This window comes from Copidosoma floridanum, unplaced genomic scaffold (assembly GCF_036245765.1).
Source record: "Copidosoma floridanum isolate Cflo_tuat_1 unplaced genomic scaffold, Cflo_Japanese_pri ptg000022l, whole genome shotgun sequence".
Taxonomy (NCBI): domain Eukaryota; kingdom Metazoa; phylum Arthropoda; class Insecta; order Hymenoptera; family Encyrtidae; genus Copidosoma; species Copidosoma floridanum.
The window spans coordinates 6,237,216-6,251,364 of NW_028321899.1; the positions used below are offsets into that span (position 1 = coordinate 6,237,216).

Below are 14,149 nucleotides of genomic sequence, written 5' to 3' on the forward strand. Positions count from 1 at the left end.
TATACAAACGCCAGTTTACGGCGGTTCAGACAAAGAGCCACTTAAGCACTTTTATTCATCTAAAAAACCAGACATTCATTTTAACAGACTCAAAACGAAGCTGAGAGGATATGAGTTTTAAGTTATATACCACCCAGGCGTAAACAACAGACCACCGGACGCATTATCAGGAAACTCCATACTACAAAAGGGGGACGTGGATCCTGAATAGCCTCGCTAAGAGCTATATCAGCTAGCGGACGAACCAAAAAATGAAAAACTGGCCACAGCCACGGGCCTTCGGCGTGCATATTTGAAATACGGACAACTCTCAAGAAGAGAATTCAAGGTGATCAGAAGAAAGTAAGAATCTATTACACTGAATCAGAAAGCTCAAAAGTCATTATATTAGAGGAAAGGTCTGATGAATTGCAGGTTTTAGTAATGATTGACATTAAAAAATGAGATGTAGAAGGCGGACCAGGAATGAGGATAGATATGTGGGAGCCTAGCGAGATAATATCGAAAGACGAAGCAGCGCTTCGCAAAAGAGAAGAAGTAAAAAAAAAAAAAAAATATAACGGAGGAAAAATGACTTAGTTAGAGAAAAATGAGACCACAGTATGAAACGAATGCGATGAACAGCTGGAGAGAGTTTTACCTCTAGATAAGTGGCTAGAATAGTTAAAAGATAAAACGCGAAGGAAACTTTGCGAACACATAAACCTGGTTGTACCCTGGCAAAAATATCGGAAATACCATCAAACCCACTCGGGAACTGTTTATTTCACAACTTTATATGGTGATATGAACTTGATATCTTAACTATTGAGTAAGGAACAATTCTGCGCAACTCTTATTTATTACAAAAATGAAGAGAGCCGGAAGAAACAAAAGAAATTTTGGAGTCGCAAACAATGTATGGAAAAAGCGATTGTACTTATATGTTCTCTCAAGAATGTAGAAAAACATTTGTGTACATTTCGCATCAACCAATGGAAATTATATTAACACTTATTATATTGCTACGACAGACGGTGAATTTGGCCATTTACATCTAGAAGGTGTAGGTGAAAATGCATATTATACGCCTCTCAAACAAGTTTCTAGCGCGATAACTACAGAACTTTAGTCAGGGGTATAGACTCCATGAAGAGACTACAGCAGTGATGAGAGAAGCGAGAAGGGTAAGCATGGGTCTAAGCTAAACGAAAGGATAGATAGAGGTAAACGGGAAAAGAAGGCCATAAATAATCCAAGAAAAAAGAAAGACCCCTTCCAAAAGAACAGCAAATCGAAATAAGCTTGCGGAAAAATGGGAGGGGAATAGACAGCAAACAAGCATTGATGACGACAGCAATGAAAGTACAGCAGAGGAAGAAAGAGAGCAAGCCAACCAATTGAATGACGCACTATGCAAAACAGAGAGCGAGGACAAAGCCAACACAGTCATATACTAATCATCGATGGAGAAATGTGCAGAACACAGATAAATACAAGAAGAATAAAAATCATGCACATGTATGTAAACCAGCATTTCGAAGAAATCGAGCTTAAGTCAAACATTTAAAAGTACATTAAGGCTCTCAAAGAGATGATAGTAGCAAATGAAAAAAAAACGATTAGGGTTGGTAGGGACCTAGCGATCCTCAATCTAACCCAGTGGGAATACTTTGTCGATACCTTTGAGGAAATATTCAGAGATATAAGATTAGCAGCGGTACTCTACACAAATACTCAGTCATTCTGGGATGTGTATCATGCCAAACAAAAAAAACTTGTCTGAATTAAAACGAAGCAAGCCATGCTAATTACCGATACACCAAGTAGACCGTATAAGGAGATTTTTATAGACTTTGACGGGCCCATCAGTAAACCCTCCGTAAATCAGTAAAAACACATACTATGTATGCCAGACTGGCTTAGGAACTTTATCGTCCTTACATCAGTGAAAAGAGCAACTGCCAAAGTAATAGTAAGAACGGTTACAAACAAATTTATAGCATACTTTGGGCCACCAGAACAATTATTATCGGACCAAGGTACTCATTTCATTAACGAAAGCATGGGTAAGCTTGCAAAGTTATTTAAAATAGACAAAATGGGCAGTACAGCATTCCACCCACAAACAAACGGCACCATCAAACGTATTTATCACACTCTTATGGAGTACATTAAGACCTACGTAGAACAAAATAATCTCTGGGACGAACATTTACCGATATGAATGCACTCACATAATATCATGGACCATCAGATTACGGGATACTCACCGCACGAACTAATTTTCGGACAAAAAACTAGAGTACCATCTAGCATTAAACTGCCACCGTAGGGCCAAACGTTAAGCGAATATTTTTAAGAGTTAGTTGAGACCCTATCAGAAATAAGAGCCACCGCCAATGAACCAAGTTCGGGAAAAATACCGATTGAAGTATTACTCTGACCGTAAAATGAATACAAGATATTTCTTGAAGAAAAGGATAGCGCATAGATAAAATGAAAAAAGCATGTATGGTTAAGGCACCACCAGAGAATGCGAACAGGGTGAGGGACACAAAGTTACAGACTTAAAACTGCGACGTCACTTAAAATTGTGGCGGTCCCTGGACGTAGCGCGAAAATATGACAGAAAGAAGGGATCAATTAGGCTTACAACGAAATTTTCGCGGCCTCTGGACGCACGCGAAAGTACTAGCAGAAAATAGCAATAAAATAGAAAGAACTATAGAAAACGCGATACAGAGATTAGGTTAGCAAATGATACAGGCAATGTTAAGAGAAATATTACCGAAGAAACAGTAAACAAATAACATAGGACTTTATTATGTTAAATTACTCAAGCTAAACAAAAGTAAGGCGTACGGCGCTACCTTATATAATTAATTATATAATAAAAAGAACAAAAAAAAAAAAGCGGTATCTAGAATAATAAAGATGGAGAGTAGCGTGAACAACGCGGTAGAAACAAGAACCTGTATTTCAACTGGTACTTAGTGAGTCATCTGCATAGTAGATCGTTTTGCATACACGTAGAGGAAAAATGAAAGCCTTTTTTAATTCCTCCTCTTTTCTGGATACATACTAGCGCAGTATTATATACAACAAACAGCAGATTATATCGAACTGATGCAAGCTTTTCAATAAAGTAACAAAAAAAATTATATAATAAATGCGCACGTTATTACAGACCGACGAATTTTCAGAGTGAAGGTTTCATTAGATGTATTTATAAATATATGAATATTAAAACATGTATAACGCAAGAAAAAAAATATGCTAACAAACTTATGCAAGTATCTTATAAGAGTCAATGTATAAGTTATCGTAATCCGACGAGAGAATAGAACTGATATTTCTTTTCTTGAAACCAAAAGAAAAGTTATACAACAGAACGGCGCAAGAAAAAGTGGAAAGGCAGTACAATAAAACTTGGAAGCCGTCGGTTTTGGTGAATGTTTTTAAATTTTGTTTAACAAACGGGTGTATTTTTTTCCTTTTACTTTCATACACAACTTCTATCGTAATTTTTTTTCTCCCTTTTATTTTTACCCTTTCAAGCATCCTTCCATCTCCGTACCCCCGTGGGACCGACCCGCAGCAGCGACCCCCAGCACCATTTTCATAAGCGTGACGTGGCCCAGTTCAGGCAACGTAGGTCAAGGAGCAAGGATTCCACGGCAGCCTGCACAAAATTGGGGTGCTGTCACGTCTCGGTCCACAACAAAAAGCCTGCCACCAGCAGGCTGGACCTACAAAAAAAAAGATCCAAGAACAAACAGGAAAATCAATGTAAGTCGACAGAAAATTAACAAGGTACGAAAAAGATAGTACTCACGCGTATACAGGGTCACTCCTCTATTGAAAATCCGCCAGGATCGTCTGCTACCACCTTGACCACCAGGGTAAGGAAAGTACCATGGCAAGCGCAGCCCAAAGCAGGGGTGTAGAACGTTCCTGATTCCAAGACGTCACATCGAGTTTGGACCACACGACCAGAAAGGCAAAGGTGGACTCTGAGGGCAGTTCTAAAAAATGACTTCAAACAACTGCCTGGTCGGACAGTGAACGTCGCAACACACGAAGCCCCCACGATATTAATACCTCTGCACTGGCAGAGGCAAAGCGTCAGACGGCCACCCAGACTAACGCAGGGTAAGAGAAAGGCCAAAAAATTTGTGTGAATCCACGACCAACCACGTCCCCAACTGTTATAAAAAAAAAAAAAAGGAAGGTCACGCACATATAAAAAAAAAAATAAACAAAACCAGGGGGTACAAATGGGTCATAGGACCGACGATAATAACGAAGTTCTCTACTGTATTTATGCATGACGTACTCACGAGATTCAACTATCGTGAGTACTAAACTAAATTTTCTAATTTTTTTTTATTCGTTTTTCAAGTTTTTGTTTCAGTGAACTACATGAATGTAGTACTTATTTTTATATAGCTTCGTTCTTCTGGCAACCCCCTTGTTACCTGAAAAATTGTGCGTCTTTATACGCATCTCATCTTTAAAGAACTTCGTTCTCACCGTGGGTTCCATGACCTATTTATACTCCCTGGTTTGTTTCTTTTCATTTGTTTTTTTTTTCTTCATTTCTTGTTTTATTTAATTTTTTTTTATTTCTTGCTTTATTTTTTTTCATATTTCATTTTATTATTTTTTCATATTTTATTTCATCACTTTTTTTTCAATTTTTTGTATTTCCTTTATTTCATTCCTTTTTTTATATTTCTATTTAATTTTTTTTTTCATTTCCTTTTTATTCAATTTTTTTTTTCATTCCATTGTATTTTTTTATGTCTTTTTTAATTTCAATTCATTTTTTTTCATATTTTATTTCATTACTTTTTTTCTTTAATTCTTTTTCTTACTTATTTTTTTGCAATTGTATAGCCAATTAATACAATTTTTGTTTTATTTTTATATAATTATTTGATGACATTTTGCCATTATTTGTTAATCAAATTCAAAATAAGCACCTTTAAAAACCATTAAAAAAATATTTTACTCGAAATATGCATTTACAGTGATTTTACATGACTTATTTATTATTGATTTAATAAATTACTATATTTATATAATTATGTGACATTGTAACATAATTTGTTTGTCGAATTCAGAATAAGCACCCTTAATAACCATTGATACGCAACTCTATTGTATACGTTTATTTTAATAATTTATTTACTTATTAAATAATTTATTTATAACAGTAATTATTAGGATTATTTTAATGCCAAAAAAACTTCAGGTTCAAGAAAAATCAGTCGGTATTTTATGCATCAAATGCGTAATAACGTGCCTTTTTCGATTTAATCTACATAACCATGTTTATGCTAATTAAATTTTTTGTTTTTTCAAATTTATTATATAGAAAAAAAATTCTTTTTTTGGAAGAGACTTCTAGTAAGCAACTTCCGTTTTATGAAAATCTGTCGTTTTTAAAATTTCAGCCCTCCAAGCACGCGACATAAAGAACTTCGTTTTAATAAATAATCAAATAAATAATTTATCATTAATGGAAGGTATTATCAGAGAATGCATATGAAAATGAAGAATAAGCTACGAACCATACGATAAGTACAAGAAACCGAAATTGTAGAGTCGGCAGCGCTCGTAGCAGAGTGGGTAATTTATTCGACTCGTATTCGGGAGGTTAAGGGTTCGAACCTCTTTCTTCAAAAGTGTTTATTTATTTTTTATTTTTTTTAGAATTGTAGAAGAAAAAAATTCGAAGTTAAATAAAAATTATTGTGGGAAAAGAAAATTAAAATTCGTTCAAAAATTAATTTCTTGGGAGTGTGAAGGGGAGTGGTGGACGGAGGTATGCAGGAGACTAGCGCAGGACGGTTGGAAGGTATAGGGTGAGGGGAAGTGTGTAGGGGACTGATAGTGAGGGCGATGGGATAAGGGGGAAATAAAATGAATTAGGAGGAAGAGACTTCCAGTAAGCGACTTCCGTTTCATACAAATCTGTCGTTTTTAAAAGCGAGTACACGAAGAGATGGTGAACCTTATGAAATCCTTACAAGCTTTAGGTCGTGACCTGGGTGCTGGAGATCTTTATATTGTATTGATAACCAGAAAGTTTGATTTATGTACAAATAAAGGCTGGCAGAAGAATTTGGGAACTATTTCCAATTCTTTACTTATTGAAATATAAAAAATTTTTCATCTGTGCAGGTCATTACTCTAGAAGCCTGTGAGAATCCAACTACTAGTACAAACTCTCAATCTGGAAAACCTCAGAACAAAGCCACTTACATTGCTTCTCATCAGCCCAATATCTCAGAGTCTCCAGCTAAATTCAAAACATAATCTGAAGACAATTTTTATTGCTTAGCTTGCAGTAAGGATCATTCCCTTGGCAAATGTGATCAATTAAAGGCCCTATCATTGAAATCTAAGAACGTTTCAATTTTTAGAGAAACGTTATGTTACAATTGCTTAGGTAAATATTTAAAAAAAATTGTAAGTCTCAATACTCTTGCTTAACTAAAAAAAAAAAGTCAATCAGTTTTGCTTTAGAATGAGATTTTAGTTAGTCATGACTCTCGTAAGAACACGCATGAACCGGGAATCTACCAATCTGCGAACTCTCAAAGAATAGAAGGTCACGAGTCAACTACAGAATTTACAGTATTGCCCTACGTAAAAGGTATTGATCAAGTTATTGAAAAATATCTAAATAAAATGAATTTTACAGTTATTTTGAAGTCTATTAATAAATTAAAAGTATTAAACTATTTGGGCACAAATAAAACTAATAACCTTGAAGGACTTTTCACTGTATACTCTCTTAAGTGTAAAGGCTGTGGTAAAAGTTACGTTGGACAAACTAAAAGAATACTCAACATTCGAATTTATGAACATATGGGAGATTGCAAAAATAAAAAAGACTCCTCGGCTGTATACATGCATATAAAGAACAGTGGACACAACTTCGATTTCGACTCAGTACAAGTGTTGGATCGAGATCCTTCTCTTCACAAAAGGTTAGTTTCAGAAATGGTTTATATTACAACATTTAATTTCGTTAATACAATTACAGATACAAATAAATTAGGTACTTTTTTAAAGTGTTTAATAAAACATTGTTTAAAGGTAAAAGAATAAATCTTGATCGAACACTTGCCCGTTTTACTTTTAAATGTTGCGCACTTTATACTGTACTACTATTAGGTACTTGCGCAATCGCCACTTGTTACATACTAGTGTTGAAAATTAGCACTACCTGTAAGCCTTATTATTGTCTAGTCATTACTTACGAGCAAGAAAATATGTAACTTATATTAATTGACTTTGCTTAATAGTATTTTTGTCAACGTCGAATTCGTAATTTTCATAATTTATCTATTTTTATCGTAAAAACTATGTTAAAAATTTAGAAATTACTAAAGCTGTTGTAATTATTATTAAACAGATTATTTAACATTGTTAAATTCAGTGACTTGAAAAGGACTGTCAAAGTGTAGTCGAAACGTTGTCACGACATAATAAAATCTGAACAGCATTGCCCGTTAAGTTATTTATTATCTTTATACATTCCTCGCTGTTCTTGAAATCCTCTTAAAGTATACATAAAACTACTTAGAACTAAAAAAAATGACAGATTAGAGTATTTTGCAGTTATTTCTACATCGAATATATATATATATATATATATATATATATATATATATATATATATATATATATATATATATATTTTACCATAGTATTTTAGAAATTATGTACTTTGCAGTGAGCTTAACCAATGAATAAATCCTCTAAAAGTTTAATCTAAAGTGTGCTTCCCTGTGTCTATTCCTGTTTATCGTCTTCAAACTGCTGCAATCATTATCAGATAAAAACAATAGTTAATTGACACGCTACTCAGATTGCCATACATTTGTGGGCCACAATCCTTAATATAGAAAATACATGCATCCCACGAATAGAGAATAATAATAATAATTTTTTTAAAAACAAGAGAACTACTCACAACTGTTGTTGTCTTTAAAATAGTCATCATTACGTATTATACATTTGTGCCAGCACTTTTTCCACTTTGCCAAATCTTTTTTAAAGTTAATCTTTAAGGTAGCCTTTTATTATTTCAGAGATGCTTTTTTCATGTTTTCGTCGTTTGTAAAATAACTGCCATCTTCTTCTTATTTTTGAAATATTTTTTATCGCAGACAGCCATGTCTTAAAAATATGAACTCTGGGGCATGATTACCGTTTTATTTTATTACTAAAAATTACGAACAAAAAACTATGTGTAAATAGGTGGTCCAACACTTTGGAACAAACTTTGCCGACACATGTATCATGTTTCGAACATCTGTTACAATTGCTTTATCTGCACAAAAAAATGCCTATATTATTCAGTGTAAATTAAAAAATAAATTTTTTTGGATAGAAGGACGCTAGACACTTTTTTTTCGGCTCCTTCGAAACAATTGAGAAATGCTATTTAGTAACAAAAAAATTTTCATCATATATTATCCAAGATTTGGACTTCAAATTTTCACTATATCGAAATGTATAAAAAGTGTACGATAGTAACATAAAAATTGGTAACATGCTTACTTACTTTGCAAAGCTCATTAATCTTTTTTTACCTTAGTTTGAATTCTATACGGAGAATGAGTGTTCTTGGGCAATATAAAGCAGAAACATAATAAATACATGATTTTCTAGTTTCCTGTACACTTTTATAACTATACAAGTTAGTAATAGTAAAAAAATCTTAATAAGGACCATCAAGTCATACTTGATGTTGGAAGTGCACAATGTTTCAGTGCTATGGTTTTTGAAAAATTCGACCTAACGAAATTAGCGTTTTTTCATTAATTTTAAATTAATTATTTTTTGAATTTAGACCCCTAATTCTTACTAAACATTATTTTTGTTACACTTTTGTGTCGTCACAAATACATGAACAGCCTTCCTTAAGCTGAAAAGAACACAAAAAATATGTTTTTTGAAATAAATTTCATTTTATTTATGGGAATTTTTTTCATTTAAAAAGTGATCACGAATTTAAAATATGAATAACGCGTAGATTACTTTTTTTGACAAGTCGGCACAAAGTACGAAAATGAAAATCGTTCAGTTTCTTAATCTTATTTATATATCCATATACGTTACACAATGGCTAACAAATAAAAAGCCAATTTCACTAACGTTTTACTAAAGACGACTTAAGGAATCTTTTAGTTCTTGATGAAAGGATAATATTTGACTTAATTACATATGATGATTATTTTAACACACCATAAGCACGAGAGCTGAAAAGTGCAATCTAAGTATTACAATTTTTTGTGTTCACTTTGGTATAACATTTATTGTTCTTTTTATTATAGATTTGTGAGAGAATGTTCATGTATTCATGACGTCATGAAGGTCGTGACTAATATAAGTGTTCTGGGTTGAGATAAAATGACTGGAATGCATCTCAATCGTAGAAGTCAGAGCAGCTGTGGGGACTGTTATGATATTAAAAAAGGCTTTATTATAGGTAAAAGAATCGTTAGGACTATGGGATAGAAAAGAGATTTACAAATGATGGATAAAGAAATATATTTTTATCTGATTTTAATAACAGGGTAAAAAAACTATGGGGTGATATAGACGAACTCATTAAGAATGTCAGAAGCTGTATACAGTCAAAGGCGCTATTACTTTGGCATATTCTTATCATTGTACGACTTACGGCGATGAGTATGTGTACTTGAATAGTATCCACTGAGCTTTTTATATGGATAAAAGCACGTCCATTTACATGTAGTAATAGGCTACAAGTAGCTGCACCATCTAAAGTTACATTAGTTTTGCGTTTCAAAGCTACAAGTTCGAGTAGTGCTGTAGAAGAAGAAAATTGAAAAATAAAAGAAGCAGTACAGTTTATCTATAAAGCTCTGATAAGTAATTGTAGCAAGACTTTTCAAAGAAAAAGACATAGTGATTTTAGGTATACTAGAATTTTTTTGATAAAAAAACCTTTGTGGCTTAACTTTACAATATCCGACTGACAAAAACCTACTTAGATATAATAAAAATATTTAGTTTTTTATAATAACTTTTATTCAGTTAGTTTAGAACATAATGATAAACAGTCGTTATAATATTCTTTTTTTTTTTTTTTAATATTTTCTATTAATTAAAATGATAAAAAAGCACAAAAGACTGAACTACAAATAAAAGTATTAAAAAAATGTTGTTTTTTTTTCATATTTTACAGCCACTTCTGAGAACTGTGCCCAGTAGGCTCTGCAGTGGTGTGTTACTATGCATAATATATACGCTATCGTCATTGGCATGGTGAGAAACCGCCTCAGATTTAACTGTGACATCAATCACTTACACAGGGGACCTTTATTTAACATGGCTTCCGAACTATCGGACCACGGTTGGAAATCCGCATATAAGAAAGTAGATTTTCTCAGAGGTGCGAGGAAAGTCAGTAAAGGCTGGGTCTCAAACTCGTGAGCATGCGTTCCCAAGCCCCCTGAGCTACAGGACCTACGAAAACCGCAGTCTAAGCCAGTGGGCTACATTGGCCGGTTCGAAAAAATAAACATAAGGCAATACAGAAATATGTCTAATTCCTACGCAATAAGTTATTTTAAGACTTATAAAAAATAGATAATTTTAAGAAAAATCAAAAATACTTGATCAATCCCAAGCACCAAGTAGAAAAAATATTTTTAAAGGACTGCTACTATTATATCAGGGACATAAATTGTTTATAAGCGATTACACAAAGAAAATTCTCATCAACAATTCTTAAGACTTTTCAGTCTAAAAAATTTGATAAAAACTTATTTGCGGAAAATTGTAATACTATAAAGAAAATAAGCAAAATGTACCAATTATTTATAATTCCAGCAGCTTGAAGGTAAGATTAAAATATTTTTTGTGCTATCTTAGATTTAAACAAACCCTACTTTCGAATAATTTTTAATATAAGTTCTTTAAAATTTAATTTTGAGAAATAGCTGTTAAGCTACTTTTTAAAATATGTTTAGTAGAAGAATCAATGAATCGTCATTTTTTTTTTTCAAAAGTACATTGGTTGGAATTTTTTTGTTCTGTTCACCGTACTTCAAATACTTAAGAATTAAGACATTTATTGAATCATTAAGCAGCTATTATTACACATTGCTTATCGTAATACTTAAAGTCTTTATTTTTAAAATATGCCTCAAAGAATAATAATATAAGTAGAATCAAGCAATCGATTGGAAAACAACTTGGACCCCAGAAATAAATATCAATGCTGTTTTATTTTTCAATTATTAAGCTATTAAATACTTAATCATCAGACAGTAAACAGTAATAATTAAAATAATAACAGCTAAAGAAAAAAAGACGTTACCGCCACAATTACAAGAAAATATTTGAGAATTATAGTGGGGATAATTCACTACATCGCTAAAATAATGTTTAAAATTACCTGCTGAGTTAACGTGCCTGTTTCCAGAATTAATTACTTGCAAGATCCATTTTCCTTCGGCCTTTTCACCCCAAAAATGTACGCTAAGAAAAGGCCAATCATCAAAGTTTGAATTTAGAACATCTCGAGGTCGTTGAAATAGTAAAGTAGAAGTTGTACCCATCGGTGACGTGAGAAGAATCCGTAGATTTCCTCGGGGAAAAAATCGCAATGATATCTGAAAAAAATGTGTCTACAGCATTTCAAAGAAATTATAAACAAAAATTAGGTAAATAACATTTTTCCTGAATTTTTTTTCAATCAGAATAAAATATAAATATTTCATTATTAACTTCTTAATCATCTATTTTTTCAAAATATTTTATTTACTTACTGTAAGGAGATTCTTAACATAGAATAGTACATTTTTTAGTAAATACTTTTCATTAAGTATTAAGTGTGTTTTAAAATTGATTTACGTAAAGAAGAAATACAATTAATATTCTAGATACAAACTAATGAATCTGTTACTGTGGGAGTATTTTGAATTATTTTCTTAACTCTATAATATTAAGAAAGAAGTCTTTATATTTATTTAATAAATTATTTGAATACAAAACAACCTCCAAAAAAGTAACCCCTACATCCCCCTGCACCATCAAACATGAGCAAAGTGGTTTTTTGGGCGCAAAGTGTGCCTACAGGCATGAAATTGCACTTTGTGCCCTCACTAAGAAAAGCATTATACGCGACATGGGCACCAACATGCAACATTCAGGCCCTTCAAGCACTTACGTTTGAACTTCGTTCCCACTTAATATTCTTTGTACACACTAACATAAGTATTCTTACATTTGATATACGTGTATATATTATTTCATGCGATTAATTTATTTTGCCACCACTACCACAAATGCCGCCATTTACAAGAATCAGTAATTTGCAGGGGAAGAGGGAGGGGGTGTAAGTAAGTACGTACAATACTGAAATTATTTTGCCCCCTACGCCCTCACATTCATCCAAACATTCCCAAGGCTAGCCGAAATCATCCAGATAGTATTTATACGTACTAAATAAAATGCGCCACTACCGCCACTGCTGCTGTCATGCATGCTGTTACATAAAGCAAGCCTATCCACGCAATCCCCCAACGCCAAAGCACTTGTGCAAACATTTCCAAGGTTAGCCGAAATCAACCGAATCGTCCATTATCTCTTTATATTACTAGGGGATCTTTACCCTTTTACTCGCTATGCTCACCAATCCTCTGTGAGCAATTATCGTTTGGTTCTTATCAGGATCTTAATAATGCCTTACTAATCTCAACATCTCTTTACTTTATAAAGTTATTTTACTGCTACCACCATGTATATTAATCAGAAATTTAACAGACTGTAGGAAAAAGGGGTATAGGAGTTGCAAGAGGAATGTATTTTAATACCTAACAAGTTATTTTGCCACCACCGCTGATACCACCACTATGTACGGGAATCAGCAATGGAAGATAGAAATCAATGTTATAACTAATTTTGCTGTACATAAATAATGTAGCAATTGTTTCTAGCAAAATTTTCATTCAAATTTTATTTTGTATTTGGTTTTTGTAATTTCATTTAGTTTGGTTGGTTTTCGATGGTTGAAATTTAAATTTTCTAAATCTTAACAAAAAGTTTTAGTAGTTTAAATGTGTTGAGCCAGAAAAGTAGAAGTAAGCTTACTTTTAAAAATCACGAAAAAAGATTAGGGCGTTTTAAATGATATAAACCATTCAAATATTTGTAAAAAATCAGTCACACATAAATGACAGATGATCGAGAAGATTTAGGACGATTTACTAAAAGTCGGTTGGACGTGAGCTACAACCTACTGTTTATATTTCTTGCAGGTGTGCAAAGCAGCATTAAAACTGACATGCACATTATCCTGACTTTTATTTTTAAAAAGCTGAATTAATAACTACTTGATGCAGAACACTTAAAAAACTCTTTATACTTTTAATACTTGTAAAAAACATCATTAGGGTGCAGTTGATATAATGAAAAAATCCTGTAGTTCAAATTTATTTAAAACTGATAGCTGCAATTTAAAATAAAGCAAGTTAAATATTTTTTTTCGTTATTTCAAAATAATACGACACCAAATTTATATACCTGTGATTACTGATAGGTAATTTTACGCAAAAATAATAATTACATGAAATTTTTTTGTCAAGATCGTTTAATCTGTACACACTAGAGAGTTTAACAAAAAAGATTAACGACATGCCAATTTTTTTATAACATGGATACTAATCATAAATTATTAAATTGCTAAGATGGTAAAGTAGATAAATCTTCTAAAATATCTTACAATAGCGAAAATTAAAATAAATTAATTATAAAACACCTGCTTCAGAGTCTCTGAAACAAGATAGTTTGTGCTTGGAAAGAAAGTAAATACTTTGTCAAAAAACACATATTTACAACAATTTGTGAAATTCAAACCAAAATAATAAGAAAAATTTATAATGAACCTAGAAGAATGAGAATCGTCTCAAAAAATAATATTGATGCAAGAAAAATTCTAAGCAAAAAAATTTAAGTATATAATTTTATGGCTTATAGAATTGAAATGATCTTATATATTGTATTTTTTCTTAATTTTTTTTTCAATTCTCTTTAGTAACAAGAGAAGCTTTCTACTAAATATGACGAATGTAAATACAAATTAATATATTCAAATTTGTGCAACCACATTTTA

General features: G+C 32.3%; 1 protein-coding gene across 2 annotated transcripts in view; it reads right to left on the reverse strand.

Annotated features, from left to right (window-relative positions):
* Window positions 1–14,149, reverse strand: part of Fur2 (furin-like protease 2) — a 918,757-nt gene that overhangs the window by 294,421 nt on the left and 610,187 nt on the right. For both annotated transcript variants that reach the window (XM_089595005.1, XM_089595006.1), the window contains exon 9: window positions 11,432–11,648. In XM_089595005.1, coding sequence (XP_089451131.1) covers window positions 11,432–11,648 — 217 coding nt within the window. The remainder of the gene's footprint in view (window positions 1–11,431; window positions 11,649–14,149) is intronic.